Source organism: Cynocephalus volans, chromosome 10 (genome assembly GCF_027409185.1).
Source record: "Cynocephalus volans isolate mCynVol1 chromosome 10, mCynVol1.pri, whole genome shotgun sequence".
Taxonomy (NCBI): domain Eukaryota; kingdom Metazoa; phylum Chordata; class Mammalia; order Dermoptera; family Cynocephalidae; genus Cynocephalus; species Cynocephalus volans.
The window spans coordinates 105,826,807-105,853,068 of NC_084469.1; the positions used below are offsets into that span (position 1 = coordinate 105,826,807).

At 55.7% G+C, this 26,262-nt stretch overlaps 2 protein-coding genes across 8 annotated transcripts; one reads left to right on the forward strand and one right to left on the reverse strand.

Annotated features, from left to right (window-relative positions):
- Positions 1–465: 465 nt before the first annotated feature.
- On the forward strand, positions 466–18,168 carry ADGRE5 (adhesion G protein-coupled receptor E5). 4 transcript variants are annotated; one of them, XM_063109185.1, is made up of 21 exons: positions 466–582; positions 3,702–3,752; positions 3,986–4,102; positions 4,629–4,784; positions 8,087–8,218; positions 8,783–8,929; positions 9,370–9,516; positions 9,953–10,099; positions 10,910–10,956; positions 11,074–11,151; positions 12,399–12,576; positions 12,658–12,765; positions 12,986–13,221; positions 13,861–14,040; positions 14,573–14,764; positions 15,042–15,268; positions 15,405–15,471; positions 15,580–15,671; positions 15,755–15,923; positions 16,008–16,106; positions 16,191–18,168. In XM_063109185.1, exons 1-21 carry the CDS (start codon positions 552–554, stop codon positions 16,218–16,220), a joined length of 2,631 nt encoding a protein of 876 aa, XP_062965255.1. In that variant the 5' UTR covers positions 466–551; the 3' UTR covers positions 16,221–18,168. The 4 variants fall into 4 exon arrangements, with proteins under 4 accessions (XP_062965255.1, XP_062965258.1, XP_062965256.1 ...); XM_063109188.1 differs by lacking the exon at positions 8,783–8,929; XM_063109186.1 differs by lacking the exon at positions 8,087–8,218.
- Positions 16,943–24,526, reverse strand: DDX39A (DExD-box helicase 39A). 4 transcript variants are annotated; one of them, XM_063109191.1, is made up of 11 exons: positions 24,424–24,526; positions 21,136–21,344; positions 20,672–20,799; positions 19,699–19,791; positions 19,162–19,345; positions 18,333–18,451; positions 17,883–18,014; positions 17,678–17,787; positions 17,445–17,589; positions 17,181–17,328; positions 16,943–17,094 (listed from the first exon to the last, which is right to left on the reverse strand). In XM_063109191.1, the coding sequence occupies exons 2-11, from the start codon at positions 21,341–21,343 to the stop codon at positions 17,078–17,080; spliced, it is 1,284 nt and encodes a 427-aa protein (XP_062965261.1). In that variant the 5' UTR covers position 21,344; positions 24,424–24,526; the 3' UTR covers positions 16,943–17,077. The 4 variants fall into 4 exon arrangements, with proteins under 4 accessions (XP_062965261.1, XP_062965262.1, XP_062965263.1 ...); XM_063109192.1 differs by having other exon boundaries at positions 21,136–21,347; XM_063109193.1 differs by lacking the exon at positions 24,424–24,526 and adding an exon at positions 23,855–23,968 and having other exon boundaries at positions 21,136–21,347.
- Between the last annotated feature and the right edge of the window lie 1,736 nt (positions 24,527–26,262).

Below are 26,262 nucleotides of genomic sequence, written 5' to 3' on the forward strand. Positions count from 1 at the left end.
CCGCCCAGTGCCCACCCCCCTGAGAAGCGCCAAGCAGGCCCTGGGCAAGACTCCCCCACCTCGCTGTCCCCACTTTCCCCTCTGATGCAGCCAGCCAGCCTGTGCACACGGGGCAGAGAATTTGTTAGGGGCTCAAATGGTGGAACCGCTGGTAGAGGATTTGAAAGCAGGTGGCACCTCATTCCCGCTGAGCAGTCCAGTGTGTGTGTGTGTGTGTGTGTGTGTGTGTGTGTGTGTGTGTGTGTGTGTGTGTGTGTCGCGCGTGCATGTGTGTGTGTCGCGCGTGCATGTGTGTGTGTGCGCGCGCGCGTGCGTGCATGTGTGTGTGTGTGTGTGTGCAGTGGCCCTGGGTCTGTGTTTCCACTTCATCTTCCTGTTGGCTTTCAGCTGCCCCACCAGTTCCGGGGAGGGCCCTGCACCAGCATCTGCCCCCCCGCCCCCCTTCATAAAGGCCTGGCCTCGGGACAGCCCACACAGCTGCCTAGCCCAGAGAGACGGGACAGCCCTGTCCCACCCCCTACTTCCCCTTGCTTCTGCCAGCAGCTGGGACCATGGGAGGCTCCCACCACAGCGTCTTTCTCGGTAAGAACTTTGGGGGTCTGATAGGAGGATCAAGGGAGCCCCTGCAGGACCCTTTGGCCGCAGCTGAGAAATGGGAGGTCACACTGGTGGCTCTGGGGCAGGAGGATGAAAACACATGGTCAAACGGACAGCTGTGCGGACATGGGGAGAGGAACTGGCAGTGCCCGGGCACCCACGTACCCCAGCAGGAACCCCAGCGTGCTCTAGGAGCATGCTCCCCTGCCTGGAGGGGTCTTCAAGCTCTCTGTAGGAGCCAATTTGGAGGCTGCTTTCTATAAGGGGAAACTGAGGTACGGGGGAAGGAAAGGGGACAAAAAGTGAAAGCTGGGACCCCACAGGCAGTTGCTGTTAATATAGATCATCGGAGGTGTTGGGGAGCTGGTGGCTGAGACCCCTCTACTGTGGGGTGCCCCCAATTTGTCCCCCACTGTCTCATCAGCAGGGGCAGCCCCAGAGACCCTCCATTCTCACTCCCCCAGCCCTGGCTGGGACTCGGCTGTGGGTTGAGGGGATTTTGCAGGGCAATGGGTTTGAACTTGTCTTTTGTCGTGACTTCCCCCCTTCCCGCCCCACCCAGGGTGCCTCTAACGGTTATCTGTCATCTGTCGGGGCAGCTAGTTGCCTGAGCAACGGGGCAACAAAGACAGTGAAGAAATGGCATTTGGGGAGGCAACCAGAGCTGCCCAGACCACAGGGAAGTCCCTGTGCCATCCCCGGGTGATAGGTGGCAGCTCAGCGCCCCCTGGGCTCAGGAGCCAGGGACACACAAGGTGGGGGGCACCTGCCAAGGCCTGGCTTCTGGGTGGTTCTGAGCTACATTCAGGCCCTGCCTGGCTGTGTCACAGAGCCCCAGAGACTCACTTTTCTCATCTGTAAAATGGGGCAATACCAGTCTCCATCTCAGAGGATTGTTTTAAGGGTCTAGTGAATTAGTACACAAACTATTCCTGGTTCACAATAAGAAGGAAGTAAATGATAGTTCATTATTATTAATAATAAATTCTTTCTGGTAAGATGCTTGCGGGTCTGGGGAGTAGTCTGGGGGGTCCTTAGCAGGAGCACTGCCCCACTGCCACCCCAGAGTTCCTCAGCAGGAATCTCAGGGCTCAGGGCTCGGCCAAGGAATGCAAACCAGATGGGTCTGGGAGCAGACAGAACAGCAGCTCCTCTCCCGGCTCCTGTTTGGGCAACTTCCAAGGCCCCAGATGGAGGTGGCCAGGCCCAGCAGCCTTGTGGTGGGGGCGGAGAGCCCAGCCCAGCCCAGGAGGAGGGGCCGGGGGACAAAGGAGCTCTCCCCAGGGCCCGAGGACCACAATCCCTCGATTCCACCTTCCCCAGCCTCCCTCTGTTTCTTCCTGAGCACTTTCTGGGCTCTGAGCCTCAGTTTCCGCATCTGTTGAATGGACATTATCACAGCCCCCACCTCCTAGGGCAGTTCTGAGCATTAACAGAGTTATTTGGGGCTTTGGAAGCTGGGGACGAATGGGCTTAGGTCCCATCCTGCAAAGGAAGGTCATTTTGTGGTCTGTCCAAGAGGAACTGGGTCTTGGCGGCAAGGGGAGCTAGCCAAGCCCTGTGCCCAGAGAGGAGGAAGAGAGGAATCCTGACATCACAGCGGGGCAGGGATTGGGTGAGGGCATTCCAGCCTCAGTTTACCCTAGCTAGAGGGGGTACAGGAGGGGGTCTTTGCCCTCCACCAGCCTGAGGGGTTCCAAGTTTGGATACAGACTGAGTGGTCTGGGGACCTCAGTCTGCACACCCCTAACAACACCCCCAGTCGTGCTCACAATGACCAACCCCAGAATTCCCCTGTGAGCCCCTTCTAGGGTCAAATTGGGGTGACTGAGTGGTGAGTCATCCCTTTTCCTTGGTCCAGGAAGTGACTCATACACACCGGCCCTCTGGTCCCCCATCCCTCTGCCCGACACCCCCCTCGGGTCTCCCTGGGTTAGTGGGTTAGTGAGCCGCTTCCCCTGTGTTTCCAGATTCGCAGGGACTCAGCGTCTGCTCCCAGCCCTTCCCAGGCCCCCACCTGCTGCTGTGGTGTCCTCCCCGCCCTGCCTTCCCCTTCCTGCCTCCATCCACCTCCTTTCTAATCACTTCTCCCTCCCTCTCTCATGCTGTCTATCTCTCGCGCTCTGTGTCCCTCTGTCCTATCACTCCTGTCTCTTTCTTTCTATGGGTTCCTCGTCTGTCCATCCCTCCCTATAACTGTCTTAACTTCTGCCTCTTTCTGTCTCTCTGTCATCTCTTTATTTTCTCTGCACCTCTGTCTCCTTGTCTGTCTCTCTCTGGTGAACGGCAAGAAGGTCGTCCTCTCTAAAGCCCCTGGTAACTTGAGGAGGACCCCCAGGACCTGCCCTGGGAGTGGGGCACCCCCTGCGCAGCGGGAATAGCAGTGGGGGAGGGGCCTGTTTAGCACAAACCTGACACGAGCCCGCAGCCTCTTCCTGTGGGGGGGAGACCCAGGTGAAATGTCACCACTGGGTCCCAGGACGGGCTGGTGGGACTATTGGCAGCTGTGGGTATCATGTGTGCACCTGTGTGTCTGAGGAAGGGTACAGGGGCCTGAGGGTCTAAGAACCAGGGGATCTGCACGAGCACCTGGCCCAACCCGTTCACTTTTACCTAAAGGAATGACGACAGTGGTAAACATTCACACACACTAGGCACATCCACGTGGTTCATTCCCACGCTACTTTAGGAAGTGGGTACCATCATCACCCTCACGCCACAGAAGGGAAACTGAGGCAGAGAGTGGTGAGGTAACCCGCGCATGGTCCAGGATTTGAACTGGGGCCACCTGCCTCCAGTCTGTGTCCTGAGCTGCTGCTCACAGCCCACAGGTCAGGAGAGGTCGCAGCTGGAGCTGAGACCCCCGCTAGGCTCAGGTTCCCTACCCCACCTCCCAGTTCCTGAAACCCACCCCCGAGGTGACACATGAAAGACCCTCTGGCCGTGGGCATCAAAGCCTGGGGAGGTGCCACCTGGGCTCTCTGAGCAATGGACAGGGTCTGAGCTCAGGAGGCATCAGCAGCCCCCTTCCCTCAAGTGCATGGCCCTTAGCCCTCCTTCCCCTGCTCCAGGGTCCCTCTGACCCCTCCGTCTCTGTGTTGCAGCGCTGTGTGTCTTGCTGACCCTGGCAGGAGGTGAAGCCCAGAGCCCTACAGGTGAGTCTGCTGGGAGCAGCACGGTCCACAGCCAGAGCCTGGGGAAGGGGCCCTGGTCCCCCTCCTGTAGCCCTCAGCCCAGGGAGGTGAGAGGTCTCTTGCAGGGAAGCTCAGGTCCCCCACCTCCCCCAGAGCCCCCTCCTCTGGGGACATCCATGGGGGGATGACATTGTCCCCCCTCCCCAGCCCCTGGCTTTGTCCTCACTTTCTGATCACGGTCTCTGCCACCACAGCCTGTGCCCGGTGTCTTCCAAACTCCACATGCGTCAATGCCACCACCTGTCGCTGTCATCCAGGATTCATTTCTGTGTCTGGGAAGATCATCATCGGCCCCTCGGAGCCTTGTGATGGTACAGAATGTGGGGGCCGCACAGGGGCCCAACAGGGATTATTGGGCATTTTCTAGTGCCTGTGGGGATGAGAGTGGCACTTGGGAGCCACAACCCTTGGCCTCAGGACTGTCATCATGGGCAGAGAGAAGAGAAGGAAAAGATATAGAGGTGGAGAAGAGTGAGCATGGCTGCTGGAGAGAGGGGAGCTACACATGCCCCAGGAGTGTGTCATCTGTGCCTCAGCTTGTCCTTTGAGCACTGGGGAGGGGGATGTGAGCTTCCTGCCCACCCCCCACCTCAGCACTGTCCACTGTGTCCCAACCTGAGGTGTCAACCAGAGAAGTGAGATGAGCAGAGCTGATTGAGTGGCCTTCAGGAATGGCTTGCTCCAGCTGCAGCGCAGCCTCAGCAGGGCAGCCTAGTTCTTTCCAAAAGATACTAAGTATCAGGCCCCATGCTGGGGAGTCAGGTAAGGGATGGGGGGTCTCTGCCCTGAGACAGCTCACGCCTTTGGGAGGTGACCCTTTGCCTCGTTGTGTTCCAGACGTCAATGAGTGTGCACCACCCACGAGCGTGTCCTGTGGAAAACTCGCAGACTGCCATAACACAGAGGGGAGCTACTACTGCACATGCAGCCCAGGATATGGGCCCATTTCTGGGGCAAAAACGTTCAGGAATGAGAGTGAGAACACGTGTCAAGGTGAGGTCCACCCCATGTCCTCCATCTCCCTGCCTGTGAGGTTTGGGGTCACCAGAGTCATTCCTGCAGCATCCAGGGGACAGAACCAGGTTGTAGGTTCAGTGCCTTGGGTCTGAGATGGGACAGGTGTGCACGTGCCTATCCCATCTGCAGAGAGGCAGGTGGCATGATGGCCGAGGACAGACTCTGGGAACAACTGCCTGGGTCCAAATCCTGGTAGCTGTGTGCATGCCATTGTCCAGGATACTTACTTAGAAATCACTGTCAATGTGTGAGATGTGCCAATATTACCATGATTTAATATCTACTTACCTGTCTATATAAAGAGTCCCTGTATTGTAAAGTTAAAAACAAAAGTAGCTTTGCTTTTTGTTCACTGTGTGACCTCAGACAAGTTACTTCACCTCTCTGTGCCTCAGTTTACCCATCTGTAAAAGGAGAGTTTTATGGGGGTTAGTTAACTAATGGGGGTTAGTTCATAGAATTGATGTGAAGGTAAGTGAGCTCACAAAGGCACCTTGACGGTTTCTGGCTCACAGAAAGCACTCTATCTGTGATGGCTGTTGGGCTTTTTTATTGTGATTTCTATGATTCGACACACCCTCTCTAAGATGGGCATCCCCAGGGTGGGCGCTCGGAGAGCAGGTGCATAGCAGCCACCCACCTTGCTGTGATCTTGCTTGATGCCACATTTTGGGCCCAGGAGGAGCCGGGCCTCCATGCAGCACCAGGCTTTGCTTTTTCTCCAGGAGGAGCCAGTTGGGCAGGGAAGGGGGATTCAGGCATCCACAGAAGCAGATGAGAGCCAGCAGCGGGTGGGTGGCAGCCACTACTCACCCAGAGAGAGGGGATTGGTGCAAAGCACAGAGATTAGGGAGGGGAGGGGAGCAGAGTTGGGAGGTGAGGAGGCTGAGGCTGAGTCCAAGGGGACTCAGGAAGGTCAACAGGCCTGGCCCGCTGCAGAGAGAAAAAAGCCTGTGGCCCAGTTCCCAGCCCTGTCCCTCCTGCCCTGTGTGTGGAGAGAAAGCAGAGGACGGCAGAGGGAGGGAAGGACAGGGGGATAGGGAAGAGATGCATGTACTGGGGACATGCACCTGCATGGAGCCCTGCTGGAGGCCTCCATCAACTACACTGCCGGTCCACAGGGGTCCCCTCTGGGTGGACACTGTGCCGCAGGCATGTGGCTTGGCCAGAGGATAGAATCTTCATGTGAATTGGGAAAACGGCCCCTCCTCTCCAGGTGGACACAGCCACATTTGGCAAACAGAGAGCAGACTGGTCTTTAGCCCCCCACTTACCCACTTGGACCGACACCTTTGTGCAGTGAGCAACCTGCACAACTGTACATGTGACCATGGAGTCCTCTCAGTGCGCCCTGGCTGGGGGTGCTGCCCTCCCACTGCTGTGAGCCTCCTGACATGAGGCAGTGGTTGTGGCTATTGTGCAGGTGTGCTGCTGTTTGAGAAGCAGGCCAGGACTGGGAGAGGGGGCTCAGTCAGGCAGCTGGGCAGAGACATGGATAGCAGGAATGAAGTGACAGAGGGGCCCCCACAGACCTCAAGGCAGGTAACAGGGACAGAGCAGCCTGCTGGTTTGGAGCAGGACCTACCACCTTAGGAACCATCTCAGTGAGGGGCTCAGCCCAGTCCTGTCTGCGTGCCTCCGTTTACCATCAGCAGTCTGGCCTTGCTGCACCCAAGAACACATCCACCTGTGTCGCAGCCCATGGGGCCTATGATGGCAGGACACCTGGGACTGCTTCGTTGGCTCCTCGACCCACTTTCTCCAGGCATCAGTGGGCCATCCAGGATGCTGGTTGTTCAGAATCCTCTATGGAGGGACACTTCTGCAAACTCAGAAGACCTCCTGCCCATCTGGGATTTTATTGTATAAAACAAAAAGAGAGCTGGCATTCAAGACACTTCGAGAGCTCACGGCATGGTACACTCCAGCCCAATCTCTGTTCTCCGCTACTGTCAGCAACAGCCAGAATGGAACCTGCCCCACAGGGGCTCAGCCATCCCTGGAACTCTCTGCTGCTGCCCCGCCCCCCCAAGCCATGATGGACCGGGGGACCCCATCCAGAAACTCAGGAGAAGGGCACGCCCACCGTGCCCAGCCAACAACCCTGCCTGGAGAAGATGCTTCCTGGCACCCTGATGCCCTTCTCGGCCACTCAGCCTCCATCCACGTCCCCACCCAAGTCTCTACCTTGACCCTCCCCAGTAATTTAAGTTCATGGGCCTGAGGACAGCTCCAATGACTGAGGCTTAGGAGAATGTTGGGGCAGAATGACATTGACCCCCAAACATGCTCAGAGAATTGGGTGAAGGAAGAGTCTCCGGCCTGGACCAGACAGCAAGACAGGGTATCACTGGGGACCACTGCCCCAGGCCCGGCTGTCTCCTGAGGAAGTCAACCCAGGGCTGGACACTTGGGGATAGAAGGTGGAGGCTGAGCCCCACTCAGTGGGGCCCACAGATCTGCGTCCTTGATGAAATGAGAAGGGAAGAGATGATAGAAGCTCCTGCCACCCCTGCCCTTCAGCACCTGCTCCCGTCTCTAGCCGTGGAGCCGTCGCCTACGGCTGGCCTTGCTCAGATGAGGATTCTCAGCACTTGCTGCCATGTCCATGGGATGCCTTCATGGGGATCAGAAAAAGCCACCTCCGTGGCCCCAGGGCTGCCTGGCTGGATGTCATCTACCCTGTCTACCTCTGCTAGTAGCCACTGTCCATGCAACTCTGGCCTGTCTGGCATTGTCTTCGCTCTCCCCATGCCAACCTTTGAGTTTCACCTTTGGGGGGACTGGCTCAGGGGCAAGTCTTGGCCCATCTCCATGGAGCTGGGCTCTCAGAGTTAGCATGGATGGGAGAGCGCTGTCCTGCCAGGGTCGCAGGATTCCATGGAGAACTTGGCCAGAGAGCAGCTCTGGGTTAATCAGGCCAAAGGCTACCACTGGGAGTCAAGACACATCCTTCTGGGGTATGCAGCATTTTCCCTGCACTTGGCTCCCAGGAAGGCCCACATTGGTCTTTGCTCTGGATCTTCAGGTGGGACACAGGTGGCTGTGATGTCCTCACCCCAGCTGGGAGCTGCCAGGGAAGCAGAGGAGCTTCCGGCCACATCTGCACAACAGAGTGTCTGGGCCACCATGCTCACCATGGGATGCCTCTGTGCAAATGAAAAAGGGAGGAGACAGTGGCACCTTCTGGATGCTTCTGTGCCAAGAAACAGGCCGACTCCCAGCCCTAAAGGCTGCCCACAGATGTCAGCATCTTCACCCTCTCTTTCCTCTGGCAGACGTGGACGAATGTCAGCAGAACCGCAGAATCTGTACAAGCCACGGCATCTGCATCAACACGCAGGGCAGCTACAAATGCCAGTGCCTGCCTGGCTTTGAGCTCAAACCGGAGGACCCGAAGCTGTGCTCAGGTAGAGGCCCCAGGAAGACGCTGTATGGCTGGACTGGAGCTGGGGATGGAACCGAGGCGGGTCTCGCAGCCCAAGGAGGAGGGAGAAGATCGCAGGTTCCCACAAGGCCAAAGGTCTGCTGAGACCTGTCTAAGGACTCACCTTCTAGGAAGGTCCTGCCACAGGGCAGGGGGTTGGCAGGGTGTCCTGGGCCTGGGATGCCCTTGTGGAACTCCCAACTTCCTCACCTGTCATGTGTGAGTAGAAGAAAGCGTCATTTCCGGCTCTGAGAAGGGGAACCTCAGCCATGGCCAGGCAGGGAGCAGGCGAGCGTCCCCAGTCAGGAAGTTCAGCCCCCTGACTCAGTCTCCCTCCTGGTTTCACCTCTTAGAAACTGGGGACCATGATCCCTGCTGTGCCCATCTTGCAGGGAGGCCACCACAGGGTGCTTTGAAGGTGAAGTTGAAGGTCAGCAGGTGGCAGCACAGGCAATAGTTGGGACAGTGAGAAGATGGGGAGGTGTGCGGAATGTGTGGAGTGGGCTGAGCCAGCGAGGGCAGGGTTTGACCCTCTGTTTGTCTTCAGATGTGAATGAATGCACCTTGGGACAAAATCCATGTCACAGCTCCACCCACTGCCTCAACAAAGTGGGCAGCTATGAGTGTCGCTGCCGCCCCGGCTGGAAGCCGATCCCCAGGTCCCCCAATGGCCCAAACAACACCATCTGCGAAGGTCCAGAGCTCAAATCCCACATCCCTGGGGACCCACAGTCCAACATCTGATCACATGTTCAATGGCACCCACACAAACCAAGCCTCTAATGAGGCTGGATGTGAAAAGATCTGGGGGTCCTGGGGAAGGAGCGGGGGAACCCAGTGGGAGCCTCAGGGGGACCCCAGGCAGTGGGTAATTCCTAGCTGGGAAGAGGGTATTCAGTGTTTTCACAACCGGCCACCTGTACGGGGCCCACCTGCTGTGCCTCGGGCTTCTCCTCACTTCTTTTAACCCAACGTGTACCCCTCAAGGATGTGTTGTCACCAGATGGTATCACCTCCAGCCAGTGGGGGGGGGGGGGAGGCATTAATACCAGGCAGGGAGGGGTGGGGCACAGAGAGGAGAGAAAACCCTCACTTGGGCTAGGATGGGGCCTGATCCCCTTCTTCTGGTTCCAGACGTGGACGAGTGCAGCTCCGGGCAGCACCAGTGCCACAGCTCCACCTTCTGCATCAACACTCAGGGATCTTACAAGTGCCGCTGCCGCCGAGGCTGGAGGCCAGTTCCTGGGTCCCGCAATGGCTCAAACAACACCGTCTGCGAAGGTCCAGAGCTCAAATCCCACATCCCTGGGGACCCACAGTCCAACATCTGATCACATGTTCAATGGCACCCACACAAACCAAGCCTCTAATGAGGCTGGATGTGAAAAGATCTGGGGGTCCTGGGGAAGGAGCGGGGGAACCCAGTGGGAGCCTCAGGGGGACCCCAGGCAGTGGGTAATTCCTAGCTGGGAAGAGGGTATTCAGTGTTTTCACAACCGGCCACCTGTACGGGGCCCACCTGCTGTGCCTCGGGCCTCTCCTCACTTCTTTTAACCCAACGTGTACCCCTCAAGGATGTGTTGTCACCAGATGGTATCACCTCCAGCCAATGGGGGGGGGAGGCATTAATACCAGGCAGGGAGGGGTGGGGCACAGAGAGGAGAGAAAACCCTCACCTGGGCTAGGATGGGGCCTGATCCCCTTCTTCTGGTTCCAGACGTGGACGAGTGCAGCTCCGGGCAGCACCAGTGCCACAGCTCCACCTTCTGCATCAACACTCAGGGATCCTATAAGTGCCGCTGCCGCCGAGGCTGGAGGCCAGTTCCTGGGTCCCCCAATGGCTCAAACAACACCGTCTGCGAAGGTCCAGAGCTCAAATCCCACATCCCTGGGGACCCACAGTCCAACATCTGATCACATGTTCAATGGCACCCACACAAACCAAGCAGAATGAACGCTGGAGGCGCCCTGCTGTGCCAGGCGTTAATTCTAATGAGGCTGGATGTGAAAAGATCTGGGGGTCTTGAGGAAGGAGCGGGGGAACCCAGTGTGAGCCTCAGGGGGACCCCAGGCAGCAGCTAATTCCTAGCTGGGAAGAGGGTATTCAGTGTTTTCACAACCGGCCACCTGTACGGGGCCCACCCGCTGTGCCTCGGGCCTCTCCTCACTTCTCTTAACCCAGCGCCCACCCCTCAAGGATGTGTGGTCACCAGGTGGTATCACCTCCAGCTAAGGAGGGCATTAATACTAGGCAGGTGGGGCTGGCTGGTTAGCCCAGTTGGTTAGAGCACAGCCTTGTAACTCCAAGGTTCGGATCCCCATACCGCCAGCTGCTCCCCCGCCCAAAAAAAATACTAGGCAGGAAGGGGTGGGGCATGGAGAGGACAGAGAACCCTCATTCAGGCTGGGACAGGGCCTGATCCCCTTCTTCTGGTCCCAGATGTGGACGAGTGCAGCTCCAGTCAGCACCAGTACCACAGCTCCACCTTCTGCGTCAACCTCAGGGATTTTATTAGTGCCGCTGCCACCGAGGCTGGAATCCCCAAAATGGGAGCCAGAATAACCAATTGACCACTCGCTGTGAGGGTACCTGGCCTGACCTGACCCTAGAACCTCCCCCACCCCAACACACACACACACTCAGCCTAATGAACTGCTGTCCTGTCCCCTGCAGAGATCCCTTTCTCCACCTGGACCCCACCCCCTGGAATCAACAGCCAGGTAAGCAGGCAGCAGCGGGCAGGAAATCCCTCTGGGAGGCACCACACCCAACCCTTTGCCCTAAGCTCCCCACCCACCTGTGAGGCTCTCTCACCTGTTCATCTTCCCTTTCCCCAGACTCTTTCCCACTTCTTTGAAAGAATCCAGGATCTAGGCAAAGACTACAAGCCAGACTCAGCCAAGGACACCATCCAGGTAAGGGCAGGTCCCTCGGGGACCTCAAGAGGTGTGGGGGTGGCTGGACGGTGCTTCAATGTGGGTGGAGAGAGCCCTCAACCCAAGCAGGGGCCTCTGGTCAAAGACACACATGCACACAATATACACACACCACATGTGTGCTCATTACACAAACACAGACATACACACCCAGACACACACGAGAGTAGAAAGGCAAGAGTGGAGCAGTTAAGAACCTGGAGCGTGGCCATAGGAGTTCAAACAACCCCCCCGCCCTACAGCCCACTGCCACTTCTTGCTGTGTGACCTCAGGCATGTGACTCCCGCTCCCTGGGCCTCAGTTTTCCCATCTGTAAAATGGGCATGAATACGGTGCCAGCTTCATACAGTCGGTGTGAAGGTTTAAATGAACAAATAGAAGTAAGGCTGGTAGAACAGTGTCTGACACATAGTAAGCATTATGCAGAAGTTTCAGCAGCTGTACCAGGCTGGCCACTTTCTCAGTGGTTAGAGCCTTATAACACCAAAGTCATGGGTTTGGGTCCCCAAAATGGCCTGCCACCAAAAAAGAAAAAAAAGCCTATATACTTAGCCCAGTAGAATAATGTGAGGCGTTTCATGTTATTTTAAATTTTCCAGTAACTACACTTTTTATGTGTGTGTGACTGGTGACTGGCCAGTATAGGGATCTGAACCCTTGACCTGGGTGTTACAAGGCCGTGCTCTAACCAACCAAGTTAACCAGCCAGCCTACCGATAACTACATTTTAAAAAAGTAAAAATGAACAAGTAACATTAATGTTAAGATTGCATTTAACCCAATAGATCCAAAATATTAGCTATTTCAACATGAAATGATTAAAAAATGACATGTTTTATGTTCTTTTTTTTTTTCCCCCAAAGTCTTTGAAATCTGATGCTTCAGAGCAGGTCCAACCACATTTCAAGTGGTCGATGGCCACACGTGGCTCATTACAACCCATTCTGGATGGTGCAGAGTTAGAACAGAGCATGGCAGGCAGTCTGTGCCTGGTCAACGTTTAGCGCTGTCATTACTGTACATACATGCACACAGCCATATACTCGATTCTCTTACTTGTTTTCTGGCTCCTACATCATTCCTGTGATTCTCTTGTGCCTGTCCCCCAGGCAGGTAACTGGGTAGCTCTCCAGTGTGTCCTCTGGTTGGGGGTGAGACCCAGGTCCTTCAGGCAGCCCCTGTAGTCCAGTGACCCAGCAACTCTGTCACCCACCACCACCCCTAGAACCTCATCAACTTAGTGGATGAGCTGATGACAGCCCCTGGGGACATGGAGACCCTGGACCTACCTGAACGGTACCACATGGCCACCCACCTGCTCTCAGGCCTCGAAAATGTCCTGAGGACCCTGGCCAAGACCTTGCCTGATGGCTCCTTCACCTACCGTTCCCCTTCAGGCACAGGTGAGGCCGCATCCTGTCCTGTCCCAGCCCCAGCCTCCACCCTATACCCAGTGCCCCCAATCACTGCCTGTCTCCCCTCAGAGCTGTCCCTGCTGATCCAGGAGCAGGGGGACAAAAATGTCACCATAGGCCAGAGCCATGCACGGATGCTGCTGAACTGGGCTGTGGCAGCTGGAGCTGGGGACTCTGGTAATGACAGGGGTCTGGAGGAAGGAACCATGGGAGAGGGAAGGAGGCACTGGGATAAGGCCAGGGTGGGGTTCAGAATACAGAACAACTGGAAACTGACCCATCGGGAGGGATCCCAGGCATCACGGTGGCCTGGCAGAGATTAGGACGTCTTAGGAGGGAGGATGAGGAACGCGAGAAGAGAGGGCAGGAGGAAGCTGCAAGTGTGTCTGTCCCCCAGGCCCCACCGTGGTGGGCATCCTCTCCAGCCCAAACATGATGAAATTGCTGGCCAACACCTCCTTGGACCTGGACCACGAGAAGCAAGTCGAGCTGGAAGATATTCATGAAAGCCCCATCCGTGGGGCCCAGCTCGAGCTCCTCTCAGCAGTCAACTCTGTCTTTCTGAGCAACACAAACACCGAAAAACTCGACTACCCCGTCATCTTTGCCATCTCTCACCTTTCGAGGCCTCAGGTGGGGAGAGGGGGACCAGACCTACTGCTCACCCCATAGCCGGGGTCTCAGTGGCCCACTCTGCTCCTTTCTCAAACACACCTCAGGGCCCTTGCACATGCTGTGTCCTCTGCCTGAGACACTGTTCCCCATGTGACTCAGCACTTTATCTGTTTCCAGGCTTGTTCAAATATCGCCTTGTCAGTTAGGCCTTCCTTGACCTCGATATTTAAAATTATAACAAGTAACTATTCCCCACTTTTTACATACTGTTTTTTGTTTATTTCGGTGTTTGGCCAGTACGGTGATCCAAACCCATGACCTTGATGTTCTAAGGCTGCGCTCTAACCAACTGAACTAATCGGCCAGCCCCTGCTTTGTTTCTTTTTAATAGCACTTAATACCTTCTAACACACTATCTAGGTTATTTATTAGGTTTATAACTTATTGTCTGTCACCCCCACTGACATATCAGCCCCATAAGGGCAGGGACTGTGTGTACCCTGTTCACTATTGTGTCCCCAAACTTGATACACACAATAGCTGCTCAGTTAATACTTGTCCAGTGGAAAGCAGCCCTCCCAGGCTCAGTCAGCCCAAGCCCAGGACCCAAGAGCGGGCTCCGGGCCAACCTCTCTGACCACCCCCATCTGCCCACAGTGGAAGACACCTGAGACACGGCAGGAACTGATCTGTGCCTTCTGGAAGGACGACAACAACAGAGGCGGGCAGTGGGCCACCACGGGCTGCCAGATACTGGGCAGCCAGAATGGCAGTACCACCTGCCAATGCAACCACCTGAGTAGCTTCGCCATTCTCATGGCTCACTATGACGTGCAGGTGAGCAGCCTGGGGCCCCACCTTCAAAAGCCCACAGGTAGCAAGGTCAGCTTAGGTGACACAACTGGTTCTCCATGGTGCAGCCCAACTGGTTATTCTAATATTTCTGGATGGACGCACAGCCCAGGTGGCCCCATGTCATGCCCCCCAGCCCCTTCCCTGGGACCCCTCCATGACCTGGCAACTAAACAGTGAAGCCTGGCTCACTGCAGGCTCTGCTGCAGCCAGCGCCCTTCAGCCTGTGCGCCCCACACCTGTTGTGAAATATTCTTAAAAGCTCCCCCTGTATATAACATTCTGGGGGGGGGGGCAGAGTAAAAGAGGCTGGTGGCCCAAGCCAAAGGCCCAGCAAACAAAAGTGTGGGATCCCTATCCCACACCTATCATCGGCTGATAGGTGTGGCCAGGTGTAGGAGGGGCAGAAGAAGAGGTCAGAGAAGTGAGCCCCGTTAGAGGGTTGGAAAGAAAGACCACAAGGGCAGGAAGGCCTCAAGGCCCTATTCAAACCTCGCCCACCCTGTTCTGCTCCTAGGACCCGAAGTTGGCCCTGATCACCAAGGTGGGACTGGTGCTTTCGCTGGTCTGCCTGCTGCTGTGCATCCTCACCTTCCTGCTGGTGCGGCCCATCCAGGGCTCGCGCACCACCGTGCACCTGCATCTCTGCATCTGCCTCTTCGTGGGCTCCGCTATCTTCCTGGCCGGCATCGAGAACGAAGGCGGCCAGGTAAGGTCCCGCCCCTCTCTCACCTGAGCCCTGATCAGCAAGGCCTAGGAGTGGGGTAGCCCCGCCTACTCCAGGGGCTAGATGGGTGAGGTGTCCCTTTAAGGGGCGCTGGCTTTGGAGGCAAACGGCCACGCCCCGACCCCGTCCACCTCCGTGGGCGTTTTCGGGGGCGGGCCCTCAAAGAGCCTAGCCCCTCCCCTCCCCGAGTAGCCCCGCCCACCCCGAGAGCTCTAGCCGGGGACTGCCTCTGACACCGCCCGCCCCCACCACCCCGCAGGTGGGGCTGCGCTGCCGCCTGGTGGCCGGGCTGCTGCACTACTGCTTCCTGGCCGCCTTCTGCTGGATGAGCCTGGAAGGCCTGGAGCTCTACTTCCTCGTGGTGCGCGTGTTCCAGGGCCAGGGCCTGAGCACGCGCGGCCTCTGCTTCATCGGCTATGGCGTGCCCCTGATCATCGTGGCCGTCTCCGCGGCCTTCAACAGCCAGGGCTACGGCCGTGCCATCTAGTGAGTGTGGCATAGTGGGGGCAACAGGAAGGCCAGGGTGCCAGGCCCGCGGCTCGCGGGCACAGCCACACACATTGCCCTGCTTTCCTACTGCTCTGCTCTGGGGTGCTGATGGGAGCCCACTCTTCTCTTCCAGCTGCTGGTTGGACCCAGCCCGTGGCTTCCTGTGGAGCTTCCTGGGACCTGTGATCTTCATCGTTTTGGTAACTGGCCACCCCCCACACCCCCAAAACCTGAGCACCATGGCCCCACTGAGCCCCACTAGGCCCTCTCTCCTGGCCCTCTAATCACACTCTATGCTCCCCGCCCAGTGCAATGCTGTTATCTTCGTGACTACTGTCTGGAAGCTCACTCAGAAGTTTTCTGAAATCAATCCAGAAATGAAGAAACTGAGGAAGGCAAGGTGAGAGGAGGGGCTGAGGGTGGAAGGAGGGAGAGGGGTGGCAGGCAGAAGAGGAATGCCCACACTGCAACTGCCCCTCCCAGGATGCTGACCATCACCGCCATCGCCCAGCTCGTTGTGTTGGGCTGCACCTGGGTCTTTGGGCTCTTCCTCTTCAACCCACACAGCTGGGTCCTGTCCTACACCTTCACCATCCTCAACTGCCTGCAGGGCCTGTTCCTCTACGTGCTGCACTGCCTGCTCAACAAGAAGGTGGGGCTCAGGGCAGCTGCGGGGGCGGGAGCTCCACAGTCCTGGGGCCTGCTCCTCCCATGACCTGGCACCCTGGGCCCGCAGGTCAGGGAGGAGTACCGGAGGTGGGCCTGCATGCTGGCTGGGAACAAGTACTCGGAGTTCGCCTCATCCACCTTTAGCACCAGCCAAAATCAGAGTCGGGTAAGGGGCTGTGCCTGGGGTGGGGTGTGGGTGGGAAGGCCCCAGGGCAGGGGCTCAGGCCTCACGGGGTCCTGTCCTCTCCAGGCATTCAGGAGTTCAGAGTCTGGCCTGTGAAGGTGTGGTTCCGGCCAGGCCAGCAGCTCCTGTGGCCTCAGCAGCTTTTGCACATGCTGAAGACTGTCCTCTCCTCTCCACACCCTCTGCTTCCTCTGTCCTCCCTCCTTGGGCCCCGTGTGCCCCAGAGTGGGGGTGACAGCCGTAGCCTGGCACCAAACCCCAGAACACCCAGCCAGGGTAGAGAGTCGGAGCCACTGGTCCTTACTGCTGCTTCTCTCTGCCCAACCCCTGCTGTGACCCAGGGTGGGGACAGGAGCTGGCCCAGGGTGGCAGCCCATTGCCCTGGTACATGCAGCTAGTACTGGGGACAGATTGAGGGCTCATGCCCCAGCCTGGCCCTTTCCCCTCATCTGCCTTTGCTACAGAATAGGAAAGGCCAGGGTGCTAGGGTTCAATCTCCCCTTCAAGCTAAGACTGATATCAGAGGCCCAGAGAAGGGCAGGGCCCCTCTCGGCACTGCCTGAGGCTGACGGTACAGAGACTTGCCTGCCTGCTCCTGCCTGGGAGTCAGGGGGTTCTCACTGTTTTGAAGGTTGTGGATGTTGTGTAAAGTGTTTTTATCTGTATAAACCTTTCAGTGTAGACACTTAAAATTAAATGTTATACTGATAGAGAAAGTGGTGTTGATCCCTGGTGGGGATTCTCTGGCTAGACAAAGGCCCACGGTGTCCATGAAATGCTGACAGACGACCAAGAAGCATATGGGGTGGGAGCCAGGCTTCCATAATAAAAATTTATTCTTACACAAATCTACAACTTTTGAACATAACAAGAGAGACCCATCCGGTGTCTAGAAAGGGGACGTGAAGCAGCATGTGGGAAGCAGGGCGGCTCCGGGCCACTGAAGCATGTGATTATCGGCTCTGCTCAACTGTAAGACACAGAGGAGGACAGTGAGCAAAGGGAGCAGGGGAGGGTCCCCTGTCCCAGACCCTGGATCCCTGCCGAGCCACTTACTGTATGTGGAGATGTCAATTTCTTCTGGAAGCTCTGCCACATTCACTTCAAACCGGTCTTGGACGTCATTGAGGATTTTGGCATCATTCTCATCCGACACAAAGGTGATGGCCAGGCCTTTGGTACCAAAGCGACCCGCACGGGCCACCTGCAGGGAGACAGGATCGGGGTCAGGGCAGATACCTCAGGATTTCAAGATAAGCAGGGCCAGGGCCCCACCCCACCACCATCCTGGGATGTGGACACTAGGGTGGGGCTGCTCACCCGGTGGAGGTAGGTGTCTGAGTCCTCGGGCATGTCGTAGTTGAAGACGATGTTGACTCGTTCAATGTCCATCCCTCGGCCAAACAGATTGGTGGCCACCAGGATCCGCCGCTGAAAGTCCTTGAACTGCTGATAGCGTGACAGGCTGGGTGCAGGAGAGACAAGTGGAGGCCATCAGACACTGGGCTCCTGGGCGGTGCTCCCTCCGGCCTTCGCGGGTGGCATGCACTCACCGCTCCTCCTGGGCCATGCCCCGGTGGATGGCGATGGCCGGGAAGTTCTGCTCCACCAGGAGCTGGGCCAGGGCCATGCAGCGCTGCACCGACTTGACAAAGATCACCACCTGCAAGGGAGTGACCGACAATCAGGGGCACAGAGTCCCCACGCACTATCCTCCCAAAGACCCAGAACCCTGTGACAGGCTAGTGGAAGCATCACCTGGTTAAACTCCAGCACGTCCAGGAGATCGAACAGCTTGCGGTTCTTCTCGCTGTCCTTGAGCTTGACGTAGTGCTGCTGCAGTCCGTACAGTGTGAGCTTGGTCTCGTCATCCACAAACACCTCCATGGGCTGTGCGGGAAGGAAAGCAGCAGGGGCGAGCAGGACTCACTTCTGGGCATCTCATCTGCCTAGAACCTTCTAGCGAGTGACTCCTTTGCTGCGATGCTCCCCAAAGGGCCTGCTGTCCCAACCTCTGTAAATATTTCTCTAGTAAAAGCTGGATGTAAGCTCTGGTCTGGCTCAGGTGTGGACCCGGCTCAGCTCCCTGTTTGACAAGACTGAGGGGAGGGAGGGAGGCTCTGCCGGCCTCCCAGCATCCTTTGTGCCATGGAGCAAGGAGGGCCAAGCTGCTGCACCGTGGGCAGGCTGGGATCTGGCCCTACTCACATCCTGCATGAACTTCCTGCAGACTGGTCGGATCTCCTTGCCCAGGGTAGCACTGAACATCATGCACTGCTTCTCGTGAGGGGTCAGGCGGAAGATCTCCTGCACATCTCGCCGCATGTCTAGGTGGGGAAGGCAAGAAACAGGTGGGCATGAGTGGGTGTCAGACCATGACACCACCCAAAACCAGACCCAGACCCCTCCCACCCTGTGCCAGGGAGCCAGTGGCACCATGACAAGGGCAGTGTGAGCTGAGGGAGTGGAGGGCAGGGTGAGTCCCAGGTGCCCTAGGGGCTGGGCTCGGGGCCAGCAAGCGCCGGCGGCGCGGGAAGAGCTGCAGTCCACTTACACGCCGCCAGAGTGTAGCAGCCGCGCCCGTGCGCCTCGAGCCACACTTCAGGGAGGGGAGCCTGAGGCAGAGATAGCCGCTGGGGTGAGAGCTGTAGCTGCCTCCCAGGACACAAGCCCCATCTCCCACTGGCTCTGCTGGGGCTTGCTGAGGGCAGGCAGGGGCGGCGACACTCCTAGACTACAGGTACGTGTATGTGCACCTACGTGTCCAGTCAGGGCTGGTGGCTCATGTGGGCCCTGAGGTCCCATCAGCTTGGGCTCAGAAGAATCATGTCACACTCGGCCAACAATAGAACTTTCCCTAACAGCACTACCAGTAGACCTGTATGCTGGCCACCCACGTGACCCCCTCTAGAAGCCTTCGACCTGTTCTGTCAGGGCACACCTAGAAGCTGGCTCTGAAGTCTGGGAGGCTTTGAAGGGGGGGAGGACGTGCTGGGTGGGCCTCTGGCAGCCCCACAGACCTGGTGGAGACACTCACCCAGCTGCTCCAGCATCTTGTCACACTCATCCAGCACAAAGTGCTTCACATTCTTCAGATTGAGGCTCCTGTTCCGTACAAGTGCCAGGATCCGGCCTGGTGTCCCCACCACGACATGGGGACAGTTCTTCTTTAACACTTCTTCATCCTTCTTGATGGAGAGACCTCCAAAGAACACAGACACCTAGGGGATGGAGAAAAAGTTGCTTCCACCCATCTGGGGGCTGCAGGCTTGCACCCCACTCCATGCTGGCACAGGCCCCAGCAGCACGGAGGGCACACAACACCCCAGCCCTGGTGCCTCAGAATAGCAGAGGCCTGAGAGCCTCGCCACAGCTCTACTGAAAGGCAGCCCCAGGCTGGGACTGGCACAGGCCCCTGGGGCCATGCATAATTCATCAGCCTTTTAAGGAGCATAAACCACCGCAAACCTCAAAGGCAACTGCCCCAGCCAAGCTTGGTAAATGCTGGCTGGGCCAGAGCCGAGGCCAGCAAGGCTACAGAAGACCACATGGCACCTAACCCAAGGAGGCTCACCTTGACACTGGGCATGTACTTGGCAAAGCGCTCATACTCCTTGCTGATCTGGAAGGCCAGCTCCCTTGTATGGCACATGACCAGGACTGTCACCTATGCAGGGGGCAAGAGAAAGGTCCTTAAGACAGTGTCCTGAATCTTCCCCCCTCTCCACTGTCCTCACCTGACATCCAGTCCTCACCTGATAAGGACACCTACCACACTGCTCCCCATACCCTGAACCATTTGAAGGCTGGGTCCAAATGCCTTTACCTCCTCACAGCCCTGCACCCACCCCTCACTCCCTACACCCCCACCAAGGCCTCGGTCTCCTGACACCAGGACCTGCAGCAATGCCAACAATGGAGGATGGTCTGGCTAACCGTTAGACACAGCCTGGCCCAAGTGGCACAGCCCCATGCTCTCTAATGACTTCCAGAGTCTCTGCTGTTGGGCTGCCCCACCTTCCCACCTACAATGCCAAACAATGACACACCACAGCCTCCCACTAAGTCCTCAAGGATGACTTAATCCTTCATGATGTAAAGAATCCTCATCCTAAGAAAATAAGGGCACAGATACCACTATGTAGCCCAAAGATGCATGCCCCAGTAAGACTCTTAAGAGCAAAACACCGGAATTCACCTAAGTTATTCCCCAAGACAATGAAATACAATGTTGACAACATGAGAAGATAGCTGTGGTCCATAAGCAATGACAGCAGTGACAACATTAAGTATAATTCCTCCTTCGTAAATATATACTATCCAGGAAAGAAAACACTGAAATAACAGCAATATCTCTGAGGGGTAAATCGTAGGCACTTCTTAGCTCTTTTGGCCAATCGGTATTTTCTAATTTTGTTAAACCAAATGCTACACTTAATTTTAAAGGTCCACCAAGAGAAAGCAGGAACAGAAATTTTTACCAAGGGGAGCTATGGCACCTGCTGCCTCTGGTAGTCTGGGCCCGGGAGGAGAGGAAGGTCACCCACCTGACCATTGACGGGCTCAATCTGCTGCAGGGTGGCCAGCACAAAGACTGCTGTCTTGCCCATTCCAGACTTGGCCTGGCACAGGATGTCCATGCCCAGGATGGCCTGGGGAATGCACTCATGCTGGACTGAGAGAGAAAGAGTGTGAGTGACCAGGAACTGGATGCCGCCTCATACAGGATCCTCACCAGTTGGCTGAGGGGCCCACAGGGAGGGTAGCGGAAGATGCCAAGTCCAGGGCCAGGCCAGACACTTGTGGGTCTAGTGTGTTCTCCTGGTCAAAGCAGAGTGCCACACTGCAAAGAGCAGCTGCTGGACATGTATGGTGCCACAGGCCCCAACTGGGTATAAGTGACCCACAGGGAAGGCAGACACCTCCATCATACAGAGCAGACTGGAGGCAGTGCCACTCTGGGCAGGCAGAGCTGGTCTTGGTGAGAAGACCTAATACCAGGGAGACTTACCCTCAGATGGATGCTCAAAGCCACAGTCCACTATGGCCCTCAGGAGCTCTGGCTTCAGTAGAAAGTCCCGGAAGCCAGAGCTGTGGATGGAAACGTAAGATCCCTTGACATCTTTCTTGGGGGGAGCTGGAGTGCTCTCTGCAGGAGCCTGGGGCTCTTCATCTTCTTCATAATCCAGAAGCTCGTTTTCCACATCCTGTTCTGCCATGCTGCTGAGAACAGAGGAGAAAGGAAGGGCCGAGGGAAGTGACTGAGTTGCACTCAAGAAAACCTACCCTGAAAGAGAGAAGGGGCTGCGTGGAGACAGGTCCTGTTCACAGACAGAAAGCTGCTGAAGCTATTCTGAATCCACTTTCCCCAGCAGGGCTCATCAGCTCTACCTGTGCAACGTCCCCACATTTCCAACCACATCGGCTCTCCCTCACGCCCCCTGGCCACACTCACACATGTGAGCATATCCAATGTGGCCCACTTCCAAGGACTTCCTGTGGCTCTCAGAGTGAAATCCCAATTCCTCACCACAGCCCTTACAACCCTCCTGGTTTAACCCCCGCCCACCTGGTTCTACACCACCACGGAGACTCACGGAGCCCCACTCCAAGCTTTTGAACCCTGCTGCCATCATTGAGAATGCTCTGCTCCCAAGTCTGTGCACAAACGCACCCTTCTTAACACTCATGTCTCAGCTCTAATGAAGCTGCTCAGACCACCGAGCCCAAAGGAGTCCCCTTCCTATCACTTTCCAAGGACCCCAATGTGCCTGCATGGGACAGGACCCCAAAGACCCAGAGGTGTGGCTGCCAGGATGCTGGAGAAAACCGAGTTTGTGAGGGAGCAGGCAACGTCTGCCCAGCCCCACTCCTCCCGCTATTTGTGGTCTGCACAAGGGAATAATTAAGTGCCCTCATGAAAAGGCCTCCCGTTGGGCCCAGGGCCAATAAAAGTAAAGCTGAGACGGTAAATGGAATTAATACAAGCTCTCTCACCTCCTGGCTTTATTTAATCTAACACATACCGAGTGCCTACTGGGTGCAAGGGACCCAAATGTGAGAACACTTGTCTTTGTCCTTACTACCCCACACCAGCCTCCATTCTAGGCCGGCAGAAGGGCTGAAGCAGTTCCTCTTCTCCTGAGGCTGGAGGCTGAGGGCCCCAGGTCCAATTTCTGGCTTTCCTGTCACTGATTCTCTATGACTTCAGGCTCAGAGCTTTAATCATCTCTATGCTGATGCGTTCCAAACTTGTGGCAACCTCTCCCTTCAACTCCATCCATACCCAGCAACCAGCTGCCCTCCTCCACATCCTTGGGGGACTTTGGAAGTTGAACTCAAAATACCTAGTGCAAAACTTTCCATTTCCCCCCGAGGGCCTGCTTCCCCGATCTCAGAAGGGCAAATCCACTCTCTCAATAGCTCTGTCTTCTCTTTCTCAACCTCCCTGTCCCATCAGACAGTGAATCTCCCTGTTCTCATTCCACCCCCATCTCCCCACAGCAGCTTGAGACAACCTACAAAGCTAAGTCAGAGCATGTCACTGCTCTGCCCAGAACCCTCCATGGGCTCCCACTGTGCTCAGAGTAAAACCCAGTGCCCCCACCTTCACTACCTGTCCCCTCTATACTCAGACCCCATCTCCCCCATTTCCCCTCACTCACTGGCTTTGCTGCTTTACATCGAACATGCCTCAGCGCCTTTGCACATGCTGTTCCTGATGCCTGGAACAGTCACAAATTCCCCACTTCTTTTTGGCTTCCCTAGCTCCAGAAGGGCATTCCTTACAGCCCCAAGTAAAAAAAAAAGCACTCCCTCCAGTCAGCCCTGCCCTGTGTCCAGAATAGGGCCTGGCACACAGAGATAAGCACTCAAAAACAGTGGGTGAATGAATGGAACCAGAATCAAGGCCTTATGGCAGAGTTCAGCCGGTCTCTTTATCTGATTCTTAAAACAGACAATCTGCTACCAGCCCTGAGGATCCCGATTGGCAAACACAGGAAGGGGTCATTTCCTAGACTACAGGGAAAAGAACAGGAGCCAAGAAAGGTCAGTCCAAAAAGCACCAGACCCTTTTGGGGTATGGAGAGTAGGACTGGCTGGCTGAAGTAGAAGCAGAAGGCAAAGGTGGAAGAGCTGGTCAGGCCCATGGCATTTGTACTCAATGTGCTAAGCACTAGGGAATCGAGATTAGGTTTCAGAGTTGAGTGACTCAATCAGGATTTGCCCGAGAGTAATTTACTCCACAGATAAAGTGGACGATGATAAGACCAGCGGCAGGGAAAACGAGTCACCAAACGAAAGAGAGTTAACAGGGTGGGGGAGCCAAGTTGGGAAGGAGAAGGTGGGACAAGCCACAGGGCTGGGCCACCACCCCCTGAGGGACCGGCGGGTAGAGAAGAGCCAATCATCTACTCTGAGATCCAAACCCGGGTGACCCAGAAGAGATGGTGTCCTTAAAAGATGGTAGGAAGCCGAAGGAAGCCGAACGAAGTTGCTTTGTGTCGGTGGGGACACAAAATTGGGGTCAGAATGAGTTTGCTGAGGCACGAAAATTTCCAGGAAGTGGCTAGACGACATCTAGATCTCAAAACAAATCAGATTAGGAGGAAAGATTTGGCGGGATCTGCCCTGCCCAGAGGGGGTGGCGGCGACGGAAAGACCTCTAGAGCGGATGTACTTGAACGCTGACACCGGGAGAAGTGACAACCCAGACGTGCCACGCGTACCGAGTTATCCTCAAACGCCCCAGGCAGGTGTTCCACCCCAGAGTTCGTTCCCCACTGGGGATTCCTATTTCCAAAAGATCTTTTATGCCTTAAACCCCTGGAACCCGAATCCCCTAAACACAGAGCAAAGACAAGGCAGAGTGGGGGAGGGGAAGCCCCTCGGACTCGGGGAAGCCGGTCCGGTTGGGAGGTCTGGCTTCTCCAACCGCAGCCCCAGACCCCGGCGTCGTCCCCGAGTCCCTCCCCAAACGACCCAGGCCTCCTCTGGGTCTTTTCAGACAGACAGACTCTAGCTCCAAGTCGGGTTCGGCCCGCGGGCGGCCATGACAGCCCCTCCCGGAAGTGGCCCGCGAGCCCTGCGCTCCGCGCGCCAACTGCCAGCCCGCCCCTTGCGCATGCGCCCCAGCGCTCAACGGCCACCACCCTGCGCGCCGGTCGGCCCAACCGCTCCGTTCCTCCTGGTCTTGCGCCCCTTCCTCCTGGTCTTTCCCTCAACTCCTGGCTTCTCCCCTCGCCCTCAGGTCCGACGTCCTCGCACCACGGACCCGCGCCCGGGGACCACCTCTCACCTTGCTCCCCCTTCGACTCCGCGTGCTGCGAGAAGAGCTCTGCGACTCGGGTTATCCGTCGCGCGCCCGGACACGAGCTGCCGCGCTTCCTGCCTCCTGCGTTCGACCGCGACTCTGCTCACTGGGCCGCTGCCTTTTCACTCAAGAGAGGTGAAAATGGTGATTGGATTCTGAGGGAGGCGGCGAGATGCTATTGGTGGAGAGGGGAAGAGGGGGCGTGCCTCACGCCTCAAGTTCATTGGTTAATCTAAAAGTAGGCGTGACCGAGTGGGCGAACCGAGACGGGCTCCGGCCACGGCGCTGTCACGTGATCTGGGTTTAGCGCTCGATGGGTGTTGCCATGTTTAGTACTGGCAACTGAATACGAGATGATTGGCTGAGCGCCGAAACCAAAGTCCTCAGAGTCGGCATTAATCCGCAGGCTCGGGGTCCTCAACCGTGGAGGCTCTAAAGGGCTCTGAGGAGGATTGGGAACCCCTAGAGTGCCTCTAGAGTGGGGAGGACATTTTGCACTCTTTGAATTTCTATTATGAAGAAGAAAAGAGGCCAGGGAAGGAAAATAAAAGAAAAGAACCACAGTGACTCCATTTTTTGAACTTAATTGACTTGTTCTCTTTTAGTCCAAGAAGCTGACCTTCCATTAGAACTTATTGCTTGACAAACTCTTTCCAGGAATTTATCACCAAGAAACATTGCTTAGATAAACGTAGATGACATTGTTTAGAGGAATCCTGGGAAAATAGGATGTTAACCTGTTTTTTTTTTTTGTTTTGCGTTTTGGGGGGCGTTTGGCCGGTACAGGGATCCAAACCAGTGACTTTTGGGTTATAAGGCTGCGCTCTAACCATAACCTGTTGTATTTTAAACAAGTGGGAATTACTTAGGAGTCGAGTAGTCATAAATATTGTAAAATATATATATATATTTTTTTTTTTAAGTCATAAATACTGTAAGAAAAAAACCCAGTACTCAATGTATCATAGTCAGTTATCCATTCTATCTTTATATAACGTTTGGAATTTTTTACTACTTAGACCTCCCTGAATTTATACTGTAAAACCTCCTCGCCTTTTCTGCTTGTTGGCAGACTCACGTCTCACACTGGAAGGTGGTCTCCCTGATTTGCAAATCGAATAAATACCTCATTTAAATTTACTTACAGACTCAAGTGTTTTGCTTCGACACTGTTACTATTGATTAGATTTGTCTGTTCTTGAATTTCGTATGAATGGGATCATGCAATAGATTGTCTTTTGTGTCTGGCTTCTTTTGTTAACAAAATGTTTTTGAGATTGTCCATGTTGCTGAGTTCTTTTTTATTGCTGAGCAGTGTCCCATTTAGCCAGTATAATTTCTCCATTCATCTATTGATGGACTATTGGTTGTTTCTCTTCTTTAGCCATTGTTCATAAAGCTTGTACAAGAATTTTTGTGAATATAAGTTTTTATTTCTACGGAGCAAAGACCTAAGAGTGAAACAAACAAACAAAAGACCTAGGAGTGGGATGGTGGGCTATAATAGGTCGTGTGTGTGTTCAGCTTTAATAGATTCTGATATTTCTTAAGTGGTTACTCCACTTTACACTTCCAACCAGCACTCTGAAAGTTCCAGTTACTCCTAATCCTTGCCCACACCTGGTAGTGGCAGTCTTTTGTCAGCTGCGTATTGATCCGTGGAGTTGGAGGGGGTGGGCTGGAAGCAGGTCAAACATGATAAGCCTCCTTTGGCATTCCAGTCTCCCTAAGGCGCCTGGCTACCTTCCTTCCTGGTTTTATCAAGGAGGTTCTAGTATTTCAATTTAATTTAGTGTAAACCACCTTGGGGGTCTAGGTTCTAAA

Bases quoted from the DNA above. Each gene is read 5' to 3' on its own strand.
- ADGRE5 (XM_063109185.1), top strand. From the start codon at position 552: ATGGGAGGCTCCCACCACAGCGTCTTTCTCG. The intron at 3,753-3,985 runs GTGAGTCTGCTG...CTGCCACCACAG, and splicing joins TGAAGCCCAGAGCCCTACAG to CCTGTGCCCGGTGTCTTCCA. The intron at 15,924-16,007 runs GTGGGGCTCAGG...CTGGGCCCGCAG, and splicing joins ACTGCCTGCTCAACAAGAAG to GTCAGGGAGGAGTACCGGAG.
- DDX39A (XM_063109190.1), bottom strand. From the start codon at position 22,815: ATGTTCGATGTAAAGCAGCAAAGCCA. The intron at 20,800-21,135 runs GTAAGTCTCCCT...TTTCTCTCTCAG, and splicing joins CTTTGAGCATCCATCTGAGG to TCCAGCATGAGTGCATTCCC. The intron at 19,792-20,671 runs GTGGGTGACCTT...CCCCCTGCATAG, and splicing joins TTGAGCCCGTCAATGGTCAG to GTGACAGTCCTGGTCATGTG.